This window comes from Eulemur rufifrons, chromosome 12 (genome assembly GCF_041146395.1).
Source record: "Eulemur rufifrons isolate Redbay chromosome 12, OSU_ERuf_1, whole genome shotgun sequence".
Classification (NCBI taxonomy): domain Eukaryota; kingdom Metazoa; phylum Chordata; class Mammalia; order Primates; family Lemuridae; genus Eulemur; species Eulemur rufifrons.
Window position 1 is genome coordinate 23489379 of NC_090994.1, and position 21742 is coordinate 23511120.

The following is a 21742-nucleotide window of genomic DNA, read 5'->3' on the forward strand; positions in this document are numbered from 1 at the left end:
TTATACACTGCTGATGTACCTCAGATTGGCTAGGTAACTTGCAAAACATCAAACAATAAGGGGTGAAGATTTGATTCTAAACAGCCTGATCTAAGCTGTGCTCTTATTGACAGGGCCACAAAGAGATGTTTATTCCTAAGTGGGATTTCTTCCTTCCTCTTCTGAGAAGAAAAGCAAATTTCCATGCTGTGGAGTACCTCACCACAATATATTCCCAAGATCTCTTCCCTTCCCACTCCAGCCCTCAAACACTTGGGCCTCCTTGCTCATAACACTGAAATTCTGAAGGGGATAAAACATTCCCATTTCTCTCTTACTATTTGGAGACAAATTTAAACTTATGAATCTTCTCCAAACATTTAAGGTTACATAATACTAGAAATGAATTAAAGTTTGATACTTAAATGAAAAGATTTATTGAAGCAATGAGTAAAACTAGATTAAAAAATAGATTTTATTTACCCTTCCAGTATCACAAGCAGTGCCATCTTGCATAATCATGGGATCTTCAGATTCTAGATGCAATGGGTGGTCTAGAGTTATGCATACAGTACCTCGTACGAAAGCATAAATCACATTACCCATTTTTGGATAGAAAGGAGCTTGAGTAGGGTAGGTACAAACTAATCGTCCACATATAAGACTACTGTGAACATAATAAAATTATATGGTTATTATACATTAGGCATTTATTAGGAAAGCTTTGAGTTTGCTTTCTTTGACCAAAAATAGAAACAGAGAGAGTTAAAGGAAAAAAAGAAAGGAAGGAAGAAAGAAAGGAAGGGAGGGAGAGAGAGAGGAAGGAAGGAAGAAAGGAAGAGAAAGAAAGAGAAAACAGAAAGAAAGAGGAAGTAAGGAAGCTAGGTTAGTTGCTTCTTCATTTATGGTAGTATATCTAAGGAAAATGTAATGCTTTAACAGTAACATTTAAAGTAAAAAGTAAAAAAGTATACATCCATTGATCCAAGCTTATCTTTCAATGTATTAGTGGTCTTTCACTGTGCAGATTATATATTTACTGTTAAATAATCACTTTACTCCAACATTTTATATCCCCTCACAGGGGGAGAGAAAGATGAAAAAGTTGTAAGCCCTATCCTCTTTTATCTTACAATCTAATACTCTTACTATGGCTTACAATACAAATATGATTCAAATGCCATTAAAAATGATACAAGTGAAATAAATCCTCACAGGAATTTAAGATGTGGACACATTCTATTTTAACAGTTAGGGAAGACTTCATAGAGAAGATGCCACCTGAATCAAGGCTCACAAATTAGTAAGCTTTCAACAGAAATAGTGAGGTATTTCGAAACAAAAGTAACAGTATAAGCAAATCAAGGAAGCATAAAACTACACGCTATGTTTGAGTCTACAAATTCTATGAGTGTGCTTTGCTAACTAGAAGTTAGCCCAATGTCTGGCACATAGTATGTTCCTAATAAATGTTATTTTAAAATAATCTAAACAAAAACCTAAATTATTTAAGTGTACTGTGTCCATTTTGTGTTTGTTTCAGGTATAATGTGTGGTAAAGGTCAAGGGTAATTATTTTTCATCCATTTATTCATCTGTTCCAGCATTATTTACCAAAAAAAAATTTTTTTTCTCCACCCATGGAAGTATCTCAGCAGCATTTTTGAAAGTTATTAGCCATATATGTATAGGTCTATTTCTGGACTCCCTATTTCATTCCATTGATCTATATGTCTAGCCTTAGATCACTATCATGATATCTTTATTTCAATAGCTTTATAGTAATTCCTTTAATCAGGCAGTATAAGCCTCCACCTTAGTTCTTCAATACTGCTTTGGCCATTGAAGTTTTTTTTTTTTTTTCCATATAAATTTTGGAATTGATTTGCCAATTTCTAAAAAAAACATACAGTGCTACTATGTTTGGGATTGAGTTGAATATATAGATTAATTTGGGGAGAGCTGATATCTCAACAAGACTGCATCTTCCAATCAATAAATACGGTATAAATCCTTCCTTTAAAAAAAAAAAAAAAACCTAGCTCTTCAAATGTAGTAAGAATTGAATTTCATTTTATAGACACTGGGAAGTCTTCATTTTGAATAAGTATCAAAGTGGATGTGGATACTATTTTTATAAGGAAAAATGAACAGATTTGGAGAAAAATGGTGCAATGGGTGCTATGATTTTCAATTTTGATTTGGATTTAGTAACCCAGTCATCATTCATACGTAAAGGTTAAAAAATAAGATGAAACTTTATACTGTAGCTCAAGAAAGATGTCAGGACTAGAGATTTTAATCTGAGACTCACTCCCATGCACATGTAATACTTTAAACCACTGGAATGAATGACATATATTAAAGAGAGAGAAAAAAGATAAATATTTATATATATATGTGTTAGTGTGTGTATATATATATGAAGAAAAAGTATCTTTATAGTTGTATAGCATACTTCCATGCACAGTATACATATCTCCCTCTATTCAAACCGCAGTTCCCAAAACTATCTCCTTGAGATTGTATTTCTTCATAGCAGGCAAATGGAGCTTGTCTGGAACCTGTCAAAGTTAGAAATATATTTGGATTAAAACAAATGTTTTTTTTATCTTCCTCCATTTCTTAATATATCATGTTTCCTTTGGTTCTTTCTCCATTGTTATCTAATTCAAAGGTTTTCCCAGCAAGGTTGTAAGGAAAGAGAAAAATGTATAGTGAAAGGCAATGCTCATGGTTATTCCTCCTTTTGCTTCATTTTCATTCATTTCCATCACAGAACATAATATGGCAGAGTAGAGAGTTATAGAAGTGTAAATTAAGAGAGGATTCTGCAGAAGAAAACAATAGAGAGGTAATATAAGAAAACTATACTATTCTAGGTTCTGAGTGGGAATTCATAAATAGCCAGATCTATAACAAAACCAATGAGATTTCTTCAACGAGAAGACATTTTACCATATCTTCAGGTCATCTAAACTGAGGGAATCAAAATCAGCAACCTATGTATTTACCCATTTTTTTTTCCTTCACTGCTATATTGTTTTTTAATTTCTCTGTAAAAAATTACCAAGACTTAGAAGTTTAAAACAACATCCATTTAAGTCCCAGTTTCTGCAGGTCAGAAGTTCAGCAAGGCACAGGTGGGTTCTCTGCTCAGGGTCTCACCATGCTGAAATCAAGGTCTTAGTTGGGGCTATAGTGTATCATTTGAGGTTGGAGTTTCCTTCAGAGCTCACTGATTGTTGGTAGGATTCAGTTTTTTTGCAGTTGCAGGTCTGAGGTCCCATTTTCTTGCCAGGTATTGATTGCTCTTCGCTCTTAGAAAGTCTCCCCAGGTCCTGGTCGCATGACCCTCCCACAACATGACAGCTTCCTTCTTCCAAACAAGCAGAAGAATTTTTTTGACATCTCCTGTCTTTTAGGGGCTCACATGACCAGTTCAGCCCCACCCTTTTGATTAAATCAAAGTTGACTGATTATGAGCCTTAATTATATCCTCAAAATTCCTTTGAATTTACTATATAACCTAATCACATGAATGATATGCCATCATATACTCCCTGGTTCTTCCTCAATCCAAAGTCAGGGAAGTATCCACTATGTGTATGCACCAGAAGAAATTTAGAAGTCATCTTAGGATTCTGCCTCGTACAGTTACCGTCTCCAAAGTGAACCTCTCTAAGCCTAACTGCCTGATCTATAAAAGAAGATATTATTGTCTACCTCCATTAATTGTTATGAGAATTAATCATTCTTATGTTTATTTAGTCACTGTTAATGTCCATCTAATCCCTCTCCATCCTCTTTTACAATTAGGAGGGTTTCTCCTGTTTACTGGCCTCTTCTATAATTTATATGTTTTTTCTTTCCACTATTCTTTTTATATTATTTATCTTCCCCTTATCCTAGCACTTTCTACCATTTCTAGACATTGGTCCATTGATCAAAGGAGACTGTACAGATTCCATCAGTATAGGCGATGTTAGTTCTGGGTAGTCACAATGTTTAACCAGTTCAATAGTGAATCTGAGATACCAGGTTAGGAATACCAATCTATGGCTGTTAAACACCAAGAGACTATCTGGAGAAAGTCAGAAATTAGATAAAAAACACAGTTCTGTTTGGAGAGATAATGTACAAGAATATGTTTGGTCATAAAGTGGTCAGAAGAATTTTGCTGAAAGTAATAATCTCCATTCAGACCAATTTTATTAGTCTACTTATGGCATCTAAAGTTACCAATGAGCCCTTATCATTAATTTCTCCCTTAAGCACTTTCTCCCATTCGTATTAGATACTCTCTCTTAGATCAGTCTTGGTTTTCCAGAGTGATATGAAAAGGTCAGCATTTTGCAAACCTGAAGTCACATGTTAAATTTTCCCCATAAACCCAGTGTACTGACCAAATTTACTAACAGAATTTGCCCTTCCGTGGTCCAAATAATATTTAGATTCTCTGTACTCTATTATCAAATGCTTTGAAGTGCATTAAAATAGTGGATGTACTTTCATAGACAGTTGTGCATGGCTGGCACTAGGGCAGTAAATGCTGGAAAATTATTGCAAATAACTTAAGTAATCCTTCATAAATATTGAGCACTTGAGAGTCTGATGTTACATTCCCTGACAACTTTCAGAGATAATTAGGTATAATAGAAGTACACTCCCAATTAACTTGAATATAAGGAACCACTGAGATGTTAGGTAAAATTTTAGCTTTCATAACCTGATATCTAACTCATCTAATCTTTGGCTAATAGGCATTTGGAACTTAACATCCTCAAACCAAATTCTGTTTTACACCCAGACTTCATACTCCAGATGTTCAGGCCAATATTTAGGAATAATCTTTTCTTTTATCCTCTTACTACCTGACTCTACCATCCAAGTCTTATGGACATTACCTCCTGAATACAGCCTCAGCATGATCACTTCTCACATTTTCTGTAGCTACCACTCTATCCTGAGCTATCTATCATCAGTTCTTTTCTAGTATGCTGAGTTCTAATCAACTCCTTGCTTGTATTCTGCACTCCTCATAATACATTTGCCATATCACAAATCAGAGTGCTCTTTTTAAAAGTCAAAATCAGTTGTCAGACTCTTACTTAAATATCTCTACACATTACACAAAGAATAAAATCCAGTTTTCTCACCATCGTCTTTACTTAGCCTAATTTAGTACACTTTAGTCATACTGCTGTTTTTCTGTTCTTGAACAAATCAAATTCATCCTAAATATGGTGCCATAATATTTGCTGTATTTTTCTCTCAGAAATGTTCTTTCCAAAATTACAATGCACAAAAACTGTTTTCAGGTTACCACCATTTCTACCTTCTTTGTATAACTATCATAACAATAAATGTACCATCTGCAAGGAAATTTTCTGGGTGCAAAAGACAGTGGTGTATCCATAAGACTGGAAATGTGTGATAGACCCTGAGTCTGGTAGTCTGGGCTGAAATACTAACTAAATGAATCCACTCCCTCTGGATACTGAGTTTCAGAAAACAATTAGTGCTTGGAAATTTTTGATATCTTAATCTCTCTTGGTAAGATGATCCTATATATTTTATCAAGAAATAGACTAGAAAGTTCAACTAAGCTATGCACACATATTTACTTGTCATCCATTTAAAAAATTCTATTGACTGATCAACCCTATGGGGATCACATGGTAGTGATATTCTCCAGGGATTAGGGGGTTGGGAGGGTAATCTCACAACCAATGGACAGGGTGAGCATTGTAAGGGGGAAGGGCATGCCTCTACTCCTCACTTGGGTGAGGCAAAGACATAAAATGTAACCAAAACGTTTGTACCCTCATAATACTCTAAAATAAAATAAAATAAAAATAAATAAATAAATTAGAAAAAAATAATTCTATTGAGGAGGGAACCACGATGGCCAACTAGAGACATAGCTTCTCAGACTGTCCTGGCTGAAGGGTAGAAGTTTAGTCTGAGGAGAGTGGAGAACAATTGCTGGGGTGAGGATCATGGGGAGAGACAGCAGAGGTGACCGGGGACCCCACCGAGAAGGGCTGTGAAACTGAGAAAGAAGAAGAGAGAGAAGAGAGGACAGTGGCACAAACCACATCCAGAGAGACCCGGGGCCCAGTTAAAGGGTAAGGGGGGGTCCTCTTCCCTACTTGGGTGACTCTAGAGAGGAGCGGGACACTGAACCCTCACCCCCTGGGAGAGTGGCACGGAAGACCTGAGAGCTGGCATTATGCCTCCTCCTCTGCACCTCCTCCATTCCTGGATTTACAGAAAGTTATTTTGGCTCAAGCCTGCTTGTAGCCATGGCCCCTCCCCACAACACCAACCCCGAGAGCGCTCGGTGCTGAGAAGCCTGTTTCTGTGTGGTGGGAGCACGTTCCTGCCTGAGCCCACAACTGAGAGCGGAACCCCCGCAGCGGAATTTTGCAAGATCGCCTGATGGCAGCTTGGACAGTTGGGCAGAACCCGGCACCCCCGCTGGGCATGAGAGCAGTGCAGAGACCGTGGCCTCTCCCCTCCCTGTAGCAACCGTGAGCATGCTTCATGCAGAGAGGCCTGTCTCTCTGCCGCGGGGGGCATGATCCGCCGGGATCATGCCCCCCGCCACTGAGAGGGGAGCCGTCAGAGCAGTATAAGCCAAGAGGTTCATCAGACCTGCTAGAGCACCCCAAAGGCAACTCTGGACAAGTATTTCTCTCCCTGGCATGGTCAGAGACCAATCTTTGGGGACTCAGAGACAGGTCCATAAGTCAGCCCTAGCAAGCTCAGCTCTGGATGGAGAGGCCAGATGAGAAGGAACCAGCGAAATTCATTCTGAAATATGTAAAATCAAAGTGAAAGGACACCCCAAAAGAAAACAAAAACTCCTTACAAATGGATACAAAACTAAATAAAAAGATTGAAATAACAAATAAAGAATTCTGAATATGGATTGTAAGGAAGCTCAATGAAATACAAGAGAAAATAGAAACCCCCCCAAAAGAAGTCACAAAAAACAATGCAGAAATTAATAAAACATTATCTAAAGAAATAAAATTATTACCAAAAAAACCCCCCAAAAAACCAAAAAAACCAAACAGTACTTATGGATATGAAAAATTCATTCAAGGAATTACAAAACGTGGTGGAAACCCTTAACAATAGGCTCGATCACACAGAAGGAAGAATTTCAGAGCTTGAAGATAACACCTTTGAGCTAAACAACTCACTCAAAGAGAAAGAATAGAAAATAAGGGGAATTAACAAAGCCTACAGAAATGTGGGATTATGTAAAGAGGTCAAACATAAGAATCATAGGCATCCCTGAGAGTGAAGAAGAAAATACACAAGGGTTGGAAAATCTATTGGAAGGAGTAACTGAAGAAAATTTCCCTGGCCTCTCTAGAAATCTAGATATCCAGATACAAGAAACTCAAAGGACTTCTGGAAAATTCATCACAGAGAGGCAATCACCACAACACAAAGTCATTAGGCTGGCCCAAGTAAACATGAAAGAGACACTTCGACATGCGGTAAGGTGAAAAAATCAGGTAACTTACAAAGGAAAACCTATCAGACTAACTGCAGATTTCTCAACTGAGACCTTGTAAGCCAGAAAGGATTGGGGCCACATTCTCAGTCTTCTCAAACAGAATAATGGCCAGCTTAGAATTCTGTATTCTGCAAAACTAAGTTTCTTATCTGAGGGAGATATAAAGATCTTCTCAAAGAAGCAAACACTGGGGGAATTTGTCAAGACCTAACCTGCCCTGAAGAAAAGTACTCAGAACTGCATAATACATGGATCAACACAGAAAGGGGTAAATTTTTGGAGACACACAACCTCCCACGCCTGATTCAGGAAGAAAGAGGAATTCTGAACAGACCAATAATGAGTAGTGAGATTGAAACAGTAATAAAAAAATCTCCCAACAACAAAAAAGCCCCAGCCAGACAGATTCACAGCCGGATTATACCAGACCTACAAAGAAGAACTGGCACCACCTTTACTGAAATTGTTCCATAAAATTTAAAAGAAAGGAATCCTCCCTAAGCCATTTTATGAAGCCAGTATCACCTCCATACCAAAGTAAGGAAATAACACAACAAAAAAAGAAAACTACAGACCAATAATCCATATGAACATAGAGGCAAAAATCCTCAACAAAATACTAGCAAACCAAATTAACAGCACATCAAAAAGACAATTCACCATGATCAAGTGAGTTTCATCACAGGCATGCAAGGATGGTTACATATACACAAATCAATAAATGTGATTCACCACATAAACAGAAGTAAAAACAAAGGGCATATGATCATCTCAGCAGATGCAGAAAAAGTGTTCAATAAAATATGGCACCTATTCATGATAAAAACCCTCAAGAAATGAGGCATAGAAGGAACATACCTCAAAATAATAAAACCATGTATGACAAACCTACAGCCAACATCATACTGAATTGGGAAAAGTTTAATACATTCACCCTAAGAACTGGAACAAAACAAGGGTGCCCACTGTCACCACTTCTATTCAACATTATAGTGGGAGTCTTAACCAGAGCAATCAGGCAAAAGAAAGAAATAAAGATCACCAAAATCAGGAAAGAGGAAGTCAAACTCTCCTTGTTTTCTGATAATATGATCCTGTATCTAGAAAACCCTAAAGACTTCATGAAAAGACTCCTAGAATTGTTAAATAAATTCAGCAAAGTCTCAGGTTACAAAATCAATGTACACAAATCAGTAGCATTTCTATATATTAATAAAAGTCAAGCTGAGAGTCAAATCAACGATTCATACCATTTACAATAGCTTCAAAGAAAATAAAATATTTAGGAATAAATATAACCAAGGAGGTGAAATATCTCTACAAGGAGAACTAGAAAACACTGATGAAAGACATCACAGATGACAAAAACAAATAGAAAAACATCCCATGCTCATTGATTGAAACAATCAACATTGTTAAAATGTCCATACTGCGTAAAGTGATTTACAGATTCAATGCAATCCCCATCAAAATATGAACATCTTTTTTCACAGATCTAGAAAAAAATCCTAAACTTCATATGGAACCAAAAAAGAGCCTGAATAGCCAAAGAAATCTTAAGCAAAAACAACAAACTTAGAGGCATCACATTACCTGACTTCAAGCTATATCACAAGGCTATAGTAATGAAAAAACTATGGTACTGTTATAAATGTAGACACACAGACCAATGGAACAGAATAAAGAACACAGAAATAAAATCATTTAGCTATGACCAACTGATTTTTAACAAAGCAGACAAAAACGTACACCAGAGAAAAGATGCCCTATTAGATAAATAGTGCTGAAAGAATTGGAGAATCACATGCAGAAGAATGAAACAGGAACTTTATCTCTTGCCATACACAAAAATTAACTCAAGATGGATTAAAGACTTAACTATAAGACCCGAAGCCATAAATATTCTAGAAGAAAACAAGGCACACAAATCAGAGTCATTCATATACATCAATAACAGTCAAGCCGAAAATCAAATAAAAAATGCAGTACCATTTACAATAGCTTCAAAGAAAATTAGATATCTAGGAATATATTTAATGAAAGGGGTGAGAGACATATACAGGGAGAACTACGAAACACTAAGAAAAGAAACTGTAGAAGACGTAAACAGATGGGAAAATCTACCTTGCTCATGGATTGGCAGAATCAACATTGTTAAAATGTTCATATTACCCAAAGTGATCTACAGAATTAATGCAATCCATATCAAAGTACCATCATCATTCTTTACAGATCTAGAAAAAATAATTCTATGCTTTGTATGGAACCAGAGAAGACCTCACATAGCCAAAGCAATCTTAAGCAAAAAGAACAAACTGGGAGGTATCAGTCTACCAGACTTCAAGGTTTACTACAAGACTATAGTAATCAAAACGTCATGGTACTGACACAAGAACAGAGATATAGACCTTTGGATCTGGACTGAGAACCCAGAAATGAAACCATCTGCATATTGTCATCTAATCTTTGACAAAGCAGACAAAAATATACACTGGAGAAAAGAATCTCTTTTCCATAAATGGTTCTGGGAAAACTGGATAGCTACATGCAGAAGATTGAAACTGCATCCCCACCTCTCACCTCTCACAAAATCAATTCACGATGGATAACAGATTTAAACCCAAGGCATGAAACTTTAAGAATCCTAGAAGAAAACGTAGGGAAGACTCTTTCAGACATTGGCCTAGGCAAAGAATTTATAAAGAAGATCCCCAAAGCAATCACAGCAGCAACAAAAATAAATAAATGGGATCTGATTAAATTAAAAAGCTTCTGCACAGTCAAGGAAACTATCATTAGAGCGAACAGGCAGCCTACGGAATGGGAGAAAATATTTGCTGTCTACACATCCAATAAAGGCCTGATAACAAGAATCTACATAGAACTTAAAAAAATCAACAAGAAAAAATAAAACAATCCCATCAATAAATGGGCAAAGGACATGAACAGAAACTTTTCAAAAGAAGACAGAATAATGGCCAGCAAACAAAAAATGCTCACCATCTCTAATCATTAGGGAAATGCAAATCAAACCCACAATGAGATATCACCTAACTCCAGTGAGAATGGCCTCTATCAAAAAGTCCCAAATCAACAAATGCTGGCAAGGATATGGAGAGATAGGAACACTCTTAAACTGCTGGTGGGACTGACAATTAGTACAACCTCTGTGGAAAATAATTTTTAGATATCTCAAAGAGCTAAAAACCACCTATGAGCTAAGAACTACCATTTGATCCAGCAATAGCACTATTAGGCATCTACCCGAAGGAACAAAAGGCATTCTATAATAAAGACATCTGCACTCGAATGTTTATGGCAGCACAATTCGCTATTGCAAGGATGTGGAAACAACCTAAGTGCCCTTCCATGCATGAGTGGATTGATAAAATATGGTATATGTATACAGTGGAATACTACCCAATTATAAAAAACAATGGTGATCTGGCACCTCTTATATTTTCCTGGATAGAGCTTGAGCCCATCCTCCGAAGTGAGGTATCACAAGGATGGAAAAACATGTACCACATGTACTCACCATCAAATTGGCATTAACTGATCAACACTAAGTTGCTCACATGGTAGTAATATTCATTGGGGGTTGGGGGAGTGAGGGTGGGTAAACTCACAACTAATGGATGTGGTGAGCATTGTATGGGGGAAGGGCATGCCTCTAGTCCTGGCTTGGGTGAGGCAAAGTCATAACGTGCAACCAAAATGTTTGTACCCCAATAATATCCTGAAGAAAAAAAGAATTTATGACAAAGGCCCCAAAGGCAAATACAGCAACAACAAAAATAAATAAACCAGACAATTAAATTAACAAGTTTCTGTACCACAAGGGAAATAATCAGCAGGGTAAATAGACAACCTATAGAATGGTAGAAAATATTAACAAATTATATACCTGACAAAGCACAAATATATAGTATTTACAAATAATTAAAGGAAATCAGCAATAAAAATACAAATAACCCATTAACATGTGGACAAAAGACATGAACAGAGTTTTTTCAAAAGAAGATAGACAGGCCGGGCGCGGTGGCTCACGCCTGTAATCCTAGCACTCTGGGAGGCCGAGGCGGGTGGATCGCTCGAGGTCAGGAGTTCGAGACCAGCCTGAGCAAGAGCGAGACCCCGTCTCTACTAAAAATAGAAAGAAATTATATGGACAACTAAAATATATATATACAAAAAATTAGCCGGGCATGGTGGCGCATGCCTGTAGTCCCAGCTACTCGGGAGGCTGAGGCAGTAGGATCACTTAAGCCCAGGAGTTTGAGGTTGCTGTGAGCTAGACTGACGCCACGGCATTCACTCTAGCCCGGGCAACAGAGCGAGACTCTGTCTCAAAAAAAAAAATAAATAAATAAAAAAAAATAAAATAAAAAATAAAAAACAAAAGAAGATAGACAAATGGTGAACAAATATATGAAAAACTGCTCAACATCACTAATCATCAAGGCAATGACAATTAAAACCACAAGAAGATACCACCTTGCCACTGTCAGAATGGTTATTATTAAAAAATCAAAAAACAATAGATGTTTGCATTGATGCAGAGAGAAAGGAATGCTTATAAACTGTTGGTGGGACTGCAAATTATTACAACCTCTATGGAAAATACTATGGAGTTCTCTCAAAGAACCAAATGTAGACCTATCATTTGATCCAGCAATCCCACTACTGGGTATCCACCAAAAGGAAAAGAAATCATTACATCAAAAAGGTAACTACACACATATGTTTACTGCAGCACAAGTCACAATTGAAAAGATATGGAATCAATCTAAGTGCCCATAAATTGATGAGTGGATAAAGAAATTGTGGCACATATATGCCATGGAGTACTACTCAGCCATAAAAATGAATGAAAGAATGTCTTTTGCAGCAACTTGGATGGAACTGGAGAATATTACCCTAAGTGAAGTATCTCAGGAACGGAAAAACAAAAACCACATGTTCTCACTATTAAGGGAGGTAAATTATAGGTACACATGGTCATATGGTGTGATAAAGGACGTTGGAAAATAAGAAGTGTGGAGGGTGGGAGGGAGTTGCAGGATAAAAACTTACCTAGTGGGTACAATGTACACTATTCTCTTGACAGGCACACTAAATGTCTTGACTTCAGCATTATATAATTCATCCTTGTAACAAAAGCACTTGAACCCCCTTAATATTTTGTAATAAAAATAAAATAAAAACAATTTTTGTTAATTATTCTTCAATAAATACGGGAAAAATTTAATATATATATTAAAGAGAAAAATAATATATGATATATTACATCTATAAATAGTTTCCATTGTCCTGGTAATTAAAATATTGAGGGTCAATTATTTACATGTAACAAAAAGATATTACCTCTTCCAAATATAGACTCACAACGTTGATCAGGATCAGGGCATTCTCCACTGAAACAGACTAATGTATTATTCCTGCATCCATGTCCATTATGTATAGTTATGTCAGGACCGCATTCTGGTGAGGATCCATTACAAAACTCACTGATGTCACATTCCACATGCACTTGGGGCCTACATACAACACCTGCACTTGCAATCTAACAAAAATTAGAACATGAAAAAGAAATCATTACATTGTTCTGTGAGATTGCTGTGTTCATCAATATTTATTTGAAAATTGTGTCAAGCATTTGTACTTTTGATCTATTTATTAGTTAATTCCTTTTTGTATAAATTGTTATAATATTATATTAAAATATAAATTGAATGCTATCAATTAAAACAGGAGATATGTACGAGAAAATGTATATCAAAACCTGAATGCAGAGGAAGCCAAAGATTCATTTGTGTTTTAAGTGTAAGGGAGGAAAGGTCACTTTAGCTTAGAAAAATTATGTCTTTTGAGCAAAAATATTGTAACTTATTCAATTGCCAAAAAAATATACTTATTGAAGCCATAGTTTGTAAATGTGGAATACTTTTAAATTCTGTGACAAATGTCAAACATAAATAACTGCAGAGGATCCAGAGGGGTGATTAAAGATGCAGTTCAACTGTAAGAATCTTTGGAGAGAAAGGAGCCCAACTCTACCCTTTCTCCTCAATTATTTTATAGTTAATTAACTCATATGTAGAACTCTAAAAATTTACATAAAGAATCTTAAATTGGCATCTATGTCCTAATTCTTAATTGATGACTTCCAGTTGACACTAAAAATATTACAGAGGTAAAAATGTAACTATAAGGTAAGATTCTAGAAAATAAAAACATAAAACTGTGTGAGTCGAGGACAGTTAAGAAGATAGAATGCATGATAGATAGTTCAATAGAGGTATTCTCATATAAGAAACTTGTCACAAATATATTGGAAGACCTGAAAAGGAAAACAGGGAAGAGAAGTCAACATCTTCACCACATTAATTAAAATGTAATCTTTCAGTCAAATAAGCTTTTCTTTTTTTTCTTAATTTGAGATAGGGTCTTATTCTGTTGCCTGAGCAAGCGTGCAGTGGCATCATCATACCTCACTCTAACCTCAAACTCCTGGGCTCAAGAGACCATTTGCCTCAGCCTCCTGAGTAGCTGGGACTATAGGCATGAGCCTCCATGCACAGCTAGTTTTTCCATTTTTTTTTGTAGAGATGAGGTCTTGCTATGTTGCTCAGGCTGGTCTCAAACTCCTGGCCTCAAGCAATCCTCCCATCTCTGCCTCCCAAAGTGCTAGGATAATAGGTGTGAGCCACCACACTTGGTCTGGTTTTTTTTTTGTAACCCTCTTTGAATAGTAAGTTCAGAGTTCAAATTTTGTGCTACATGCACGATTTGGAAAATGTTACTTCTAGTGAGTTTCATTCCTTATACAATTATGGAAAACTGCTATGTCTTTCAACTACATACATAGAAATACTTAACATATCAGTAATAACATTTTTATTTATAATAATATAAATATTGGATATGCTAAATGAATAGTAATCCCTTTCCTTTCAATGGAGATCTTCTCTTCTGTATTTAAAAATTCTATAATAGCGCTCATTCAAGGCTTAAAAAAATAACAACACTAATTTAGTGAGAATATTGGCATAGAAGGAGCCCCCAAAACCCAGGAAACGTTCACAAAATCAGAAATCTGATTCCAAATTTATTAGCTTTTTGTTATCTGCAAAATCATTACATTTTGACTTACAGCTGTAGGTCTAAGTGTTCTAAAGTACCCTGTACATGACTTGTTATATACTTGGAATATGTTAATAAACTTAAATCTTACTTGACAGTTACGGCAACATGATCCTTCATGACATTGTGCTCCTTGTTTCAGCATACAATTTTGAGGATCACAACAACTATCAGGTCCACATTGCTATAAGTAAGTAAAACGTACAAGTAAAAATGCATCCTGACAATAATAAAAACTTTACTAGAAGCTATATTTTTGATGGGCTTAATTTTTGAGATTTAGAAAAGGATATGAATGCTGCTGACACTTAATAGCTTTTAGCATCTCTAAATATTTAAAATACTAATTAATGTAAGACTTTTACTTCAGGTCCTAACAGAGTAAATAGTAGCCCACTTACTTACCTTCCTTTCCAATTAGAAAACATGAAAAACATATGATTTCCTTCGTCCAGAAACTGAATGACAGACAAAGCAGAAGTATGATCCCTTGGAGAAGAGAAACAATGAGATAAGCCCTGAGTCACCAGCTCTCTGCCTCGAGGTGTTTGCCCAAGCAGGGCATAATGTTCTCCTTGACTTGAAAAGTCAAAGATGGTAGTATGAAGTTGCTGAATTAGTGGGGCTGTTGAACAGTGTGACAGCAAAAGAAGGACTTCTAGAGTTCTGCACAGCAGTCACCTTGAGCCTTTAGTTGTGCTATATATGCATGAAACAAGAAAAACTACAAATAAAAAATGACTGCCAGGGCAGTGAAAGCCAAAATCCCCAGGCATTTGGGCCAGGAGATACTGGGGTTCCAACTAGCCACAGTAGGAAATCTTCATTGAATAGCCAGGATATTCAGTTAGATACTCAGAACTAGGTATCGCATGAATATAGGGTAATACAAATTCTAGAAAGAAAGCTACTTTAAACTACCCTTTAAAATCTATGTTTCAAAACTATCAAACTGATTGACAATCAACTTAAATGTAGCAAGAACAGAGCCTAATATGCTTTAAAGGAGGATGAAAAAATCCAAACACTGCACAAAATAATAGGCACGATATCTAGCATTCAATTAAAAAAAAAATCTCACATGCTAAAAAGCAAAAAAAAAAAAAAAATAAATAAATAAATAAAAGTAATCAAAAAAAGAAAAAAAGAGACAGAAAAATCAGGCCATAGAAAAAGACTCAGAAATAATAAGGATGATAGAATTAACAGTCAACTTAGCATATATATATATAAATATATATAAACATTTTTTTCCTTTTTAGAATTCCTTTGAAATAAAATTGACTGTTCAAAGAAAAGATAATATTAATATATTGTGGGGCTAATAACATATATAGAAGTAAAAAGTATGATCACAATACTACAATAAATGGGGAGGGATAGAACTATACTCTTTTTTGGTTCATACATTATATGTGAAGTTGTGTATCACAGTGTGATGGTAGACTAAGATAAATTAAAGATACATATTATAAACCCTAGAGAAACAATTACAAAATAAAACAGATAAGTATAGCTAATAAGCTAAGTAAAGAGATGAAACAATACCAAAATATACCCAAAGGAAATCAGAAAGTGAGGGGAAAAGAAAAGGTGGACAAACAGAAAAAAAATGAATTAAATAATATAGGCCGGGCGCGGTGGCTCACGCCTGTAATCCTAGCACTCTGGGAGGCCGAGGTGGGCGGATCGTTTGAGCTCAGGAGTTCGAGACCAGCCTGAGCAAGAGCGAGACTCCATCTCTACTAAAAATAGAAAGAAATTATATGGACAGCTAAAAATATATATAGAAAAAATTAGCTGGCCATGGTGGTGCATGCCTGTAGTCCCAGCTACTCGGGAGGCTGAGACAGGAGGATCCCTTGAGCTCAGGAGTTTGAGGTTGCTGTGAGCTAGGCTGACGCCACGGCACTCACTCTAGCCTGGGCAACAGAGTGAGACTCTGTCTCAAAAAAAAAAAAAAAAAAAAAAAAATATATATGAAACCAACCATATTAATTACTATATTAATGAAAATAGATTAAGCACACATATTAAAAGGCAGCAGTTATCAGCATGAATAAAAAAGCAAGCCTCAACTGGATGCTATCTACAAGAAATCCACATTAACAGTAAAGACACACACAGGCTAAAAATAAAAAGGATGAAAAAAGACACAGCATGAAAACCTGAATCATAGAAAGAACCACATCAATGTCAGGCAGGGTAGAATTTGGGTAAAGAATGTTAACTAAAACTAAAGGGACATTTCATGATAAGAATCAATTCATCAAGGAAACAGAAACATTTTAAAGATATATGAACCAAGTATAAGTGTTTCAAAAAACTGATGCAAAAACTGTCAGGTTGAAAAGAGAAACAGAAAATCTGCAATTACAATTAAAAATTTCAAATCTCCTCTCTTAGAAAGTGATAAATGAAAAGAATATCAGAAAGGGTATAGAATATTTGAACAAGACTAACACCAACTTGCCCAGATTAACACTTAAAAAACATTATATCCCAAAGGGTAAGAATTGATGTTACTTTCAACTGTGCAAGGGACAGTCACCAAAATATTAATAAACAACATCCTAGGCGTAAAACAACTCTCAATATATTTAAAAGAACTAAGTCATACAGAATATGTTTTCTGAGTACAGCATAATCAAATTAAAAACCAAAAATATCTGATAAATTCTTAAATATTTAGAAATTAAGTCATATCTATAAATATTGCAGGTATCAAAGAAATCACAAAAAAGAGAAAATATTCTAAGTTGAATGATAAACCAAAAGGCAACAAAACGTGATGTAGCTAAAGCAATCCTACAAAGAAATCTATTCAGCACAAAACATATATTAGAAAAAGAAGAAAAAAAAAATCAATGATCTAAGCCTAACTTTAAAAAGCTAGAAAAAGAAATAAAACTCAATATAAGCAGAAAGAAAGAAACAATAAAGATCAGAAAACAATGCAGTAGAAAATAAATAACAGAATATCAATGACATTATGTGATGGCTCTTAGAAAACTTGAAACTAAATTAAGTTTTGGCTAAACTGACCATCAATACATGAGTGGATTAATAAAATGTAGCATATATATACCATGGAGTATTACTCAGCTATAAGAAATAACGGTGATATAGAATCTCTTATGTTCTCCTGGATAGAGTTGGAACCCATTCTACTAAGTGAAGTATCCCAAGAATGGAAAAATAAGCACCACATGTACTCACCAGCAAATTGGTTTCCCTGATCATTATCTAAGAGCACATTTGGGAATAACATTAATCGGGTGTCAGGCAGCTGGGGGGGGGATGGGTGTATACATACATAATGAGTTCGATGGGCACTGTCTGGGGGATGGACATACTTGAAGCTCTGACTCGGGGGAGGGTGGGGGAGCAAGGGCAATATACGTAAACTAAACTTATGTATCCCCATAATATGCTGAAATAATAAAAAAATAAAAATAAATAAAAAAAGAAAGTACCAATATGAGAAATGAAAGAGAAGAATCACTACATATCCCGCAGCAAGTAAATAGAAAATGAGGAAATATTATAAATGATTTTTTTTGCCAAAAATATGGCAGAAAAAAATGGACATCTTTCCTTAAAGACACAAAGTAAAAAAAATGACAAGAGTATTAGGAAATATGAATGGTCCTATATGTATTACAGAAACTGAATTTGCAAGTAAAAATTCTCCCCATGAAGAAAACTCCAGCTGATAAGGCTTCACTAGTGAATCTTATCAAACATTTAATATAGAAATAATAGCAGGGTAATATTAGTAAGATGGTGAAATAGGATATCCCAGCCCTCATCTCTGCCCATAGCACATCAATTAAACAAAGACATACACATAAAAATACATGTATGGAAAGTCCAGACTCTGTTTAAGAGACTGCCGTCCCCTAGACAACCATACACCCAAGAATAGCTGCATTTAAATGGGTAAAAAGAAAAACTGGACTGCCATCTTACACCATATGCAAAAATTAACTCAAAATGGATTTAATATTAATACTTAAATATAAGACAAAACTGTAACCTGCTTTAAAAAAGTAGGTAGAAACTTTCTCAACATTTTGGCAATGATTTCTTGGATATGACATCAAAAGCACAGGCAACCAAATCAAAAATAGACAAGTAAGACTACATCAGCCTAAAAAGGTTTTGTACAACAAAGGAAAAAATCAACAAAACAAAAAGGAATGGGAGAAAATATTTTCAAGTCATATAATAATTCTGATAAGGGGTTAATATGCAAAATATATAAAAAAATCACATACAACTCAATAAAAAGCTCAGACAACTCAATAGTCAAATAACAATAACAATAACTACTATATTTTATAATGGACAATGGATCCAAGTAGACATTATTCCAAAGAAGACACAGAAATTGCTAATCGGTATATGAAAAGGTGCTCAACATCACCAATCACCAGGAAAGTGTAAATCAAAAGTACAATGAGATATCACCTCACACCTGTTAAGGTGATTATTATCAAAAAGACAAGAGAAAACAAGTGCTGATGGAAATGTAAATTAGTACAGCTGTTGATGGGAATGTAGATTGGTGTAGCTGCTATGGAAAATAGTGCGGAGGTTCCTGAAAAAATTAAAAATGGAACTACTATGTGATACAGCATTCACACTAAGGGGTACATATCCCAAGGAAACAAAATCAGTTTGTCAGAGACATCTGTACTCCCATGTTTACTACAGCACTATCCACAATAGCCAAAATAAGAAATCAACCTCAGTATCCATCACTGGATGAATGGATAAAGAAAATGTGGTATATGTATATGTACACAAAGGAACACTACTCAGCCATAAAAAATGAAATCCTATCATTTATGACAACATGGAGGAAACTGGACAACATTATGTTAAATGAAATAAGCCAGACGCAGGACGGCAAATTCTGCATTATCTCATCACTCATATATGGAATCTAAAAATGTTAATCTCATAGAAATTGATAGTAGAATAGTGGTTACCAGAGATGGAGGAGAGAAGGAAGGTGGGGGAGATGGGCTGAAGTTGGTCAATGGGTACAATATTACAGTTAGATAAGAGAAATATGTTCTGGTGTTTTATTGCAAAGTAGGGTGACTATGGTTAAAAGTATAGCAATTTCAAAATACAAGAGAGGATTTTGAATGCTCTCATCACACAAAAAAATGATAAATGTTTGAGATTATGGATATACTAATAACCATGACTTGATCATTACACAAAGTTTATATGTATCAAAGCATCACATTGTACCCCATAACTGTGTACAATTGTTATGTGTCAATCAAAAATAAAACAAAACTAAAAAACAAAAATAAAAATAAAACTGCCATATGATTGAGAAATCTCCCTTCTGCGTATGTATCAAAAGAAAATAAAATCAGTATGCTAAAGAGGTATTGGTACTCTCATGTTCACTGAAGTCTCCCGCCCTTATCTGTGGTTTCAGTTTCCACAGCTTCATTACTTGCAGTCAATCATAGTGTAAAAACATTAAATGGAAAATTCCAAAAATAAATGATTCATACTTTTTAAACTGCATTCCATTCTGAGTAGTGGGATGAAATCTTGCATAATCCTATTTTGTGACCCCTAGGATGTGAGTCATTCCTTTGTCCAGTGTATCCATGATGTCAATGCTATACACCTGTTACTCACTTAGTAACCACCTGGGTAAATACAGGATAAATAAATTAAAGGAGACCTACATAAATAAAGAGATGCACCATGTCCATGGGCTGGAAGCCTTGATACTGGTAAGAAAGCAATGCTCTCAAAATTCATGTATTGATACAACACAATTTCATTCAAAGTCCCTATATACATTTTTTATAAAAATTCACACGGAATTTTGTAAAAATTCTAATTTATATGAAAATACAGAGGTTCTAGAATAGTAAAAGCATCTGGAAAAGAGGAACAAAGTTGGATGACTTACACTATCTTTTTTCAAGATTTACTGTCAATGTACATTAATTAAGACAGGTGACATTGACGTAAGGACAGACATATAAATCAGCAGAACAGAAAAGAACCTGGAGATAAACAAACATATATGGTCATTTATTTTAATAATGGTGCTAAGGTAATATAACAGTGAAAAGTGAGTCATTTTAAAATACTGCTAGAAAAGCAGGATATTCATATGAAGGTTAATAAAGCTCTATTCAAATATCTCACCAAATGCAAAAATAAAATCAAAACACATCATAGACTAGATGTAAAAGTTAAAATTACATAATTTATGATGAAAAACAGAGAAAAAAATATTCACGACCTTGGATAAGCAAAGATTTCTTAGGACACAAAATGTGTGAATTGTAGGAGAAAAAATGATAAATTGGACTTAATTTTTAAAAGCCTAATATTCAAAATATGTTAACAAACTGAAATAATAATACATAGATTGGAAGCAAATATATGTAATATATATATTACACAAAGAACTGGTATCCAGTCTATGTCAAAAAAAAAAAAACAAAAAACTCTTACACATCAATAAAAACACAAAGAACCTAATTTTTAAAACTGGCAGAAGATTTGGACACATGATAAAAAATAAATAAATAAATAAATAAATAACCAGTTCAAACCAGAGCAATTAGACATGAAAAAGAAGTAAAGGGCATCCAAACAGAAAATGAAGAAATAAAATTGTCTCTGCCGATGACATGATCTTATATAGAAAAACTTGAAGACTCCACCAAACAGCTGTTAGAATTCATAAACGAATTCAGAAACATTGCTGGATACAAAACAAACACACAAAAATCAGTAGCATTTAGAAGAGTGACACCACATACACGATGGGGTAGAAGTGATCTAGTTTCACTCTCGTCCACTGAAAACTAAAAACTAATATCCAGTGCCAAGGTGATCACCAGCAATGTGCCAGAACTCAAGTCTGAGGCTGAGACAATTTCTAGGGCTACAGAGAAGTGAAAAACTGTAAGATAAATAGAATTCTCTAACTGGAATGCCCTCCCCCAATCTGTCAGGCACCTTCCACTGAAAATTCCTACAGGACTCACAGTCTCTACACGGGAAAAGTGAAATGGAGGTGGA

General features: G+C 35.2%; 1 protein-coding gene across 1 annotated transcript in view; it reads right to left on the reverse strand.

The window, feature by feature from the left end:
- LOC138393672 (disintegrin and metalloproteinase domain-containing protein 32-like) overlaps positions 1 to 21742 on the reverse strand; it is a 105739-nt gene that overhangs the window by 17158 nt on the left and 66839 nt on the right. Inside the window, exons 13-16 of the mRNA XM_069485051.1 lie at positions 14754 to 14846; positions 12884 to 13082; positions 2438 to 2543; positions 463 to 646 (exon numbers count right to left, since the gene is read on the reverse strand). Coding sequence (XP_069341152.1) covers positions 463 to 646; positions 2438 to 2543; positions 12884 to 13082; positions 14754 to 14846 — 582 coding nt within the window. The remainder of the gene's footprint in view (positions 1 to 462; positions 647 to 2437; positions 2544 to 12883; positions 13083 to 14753; positions 14847 to 21742) is intronic.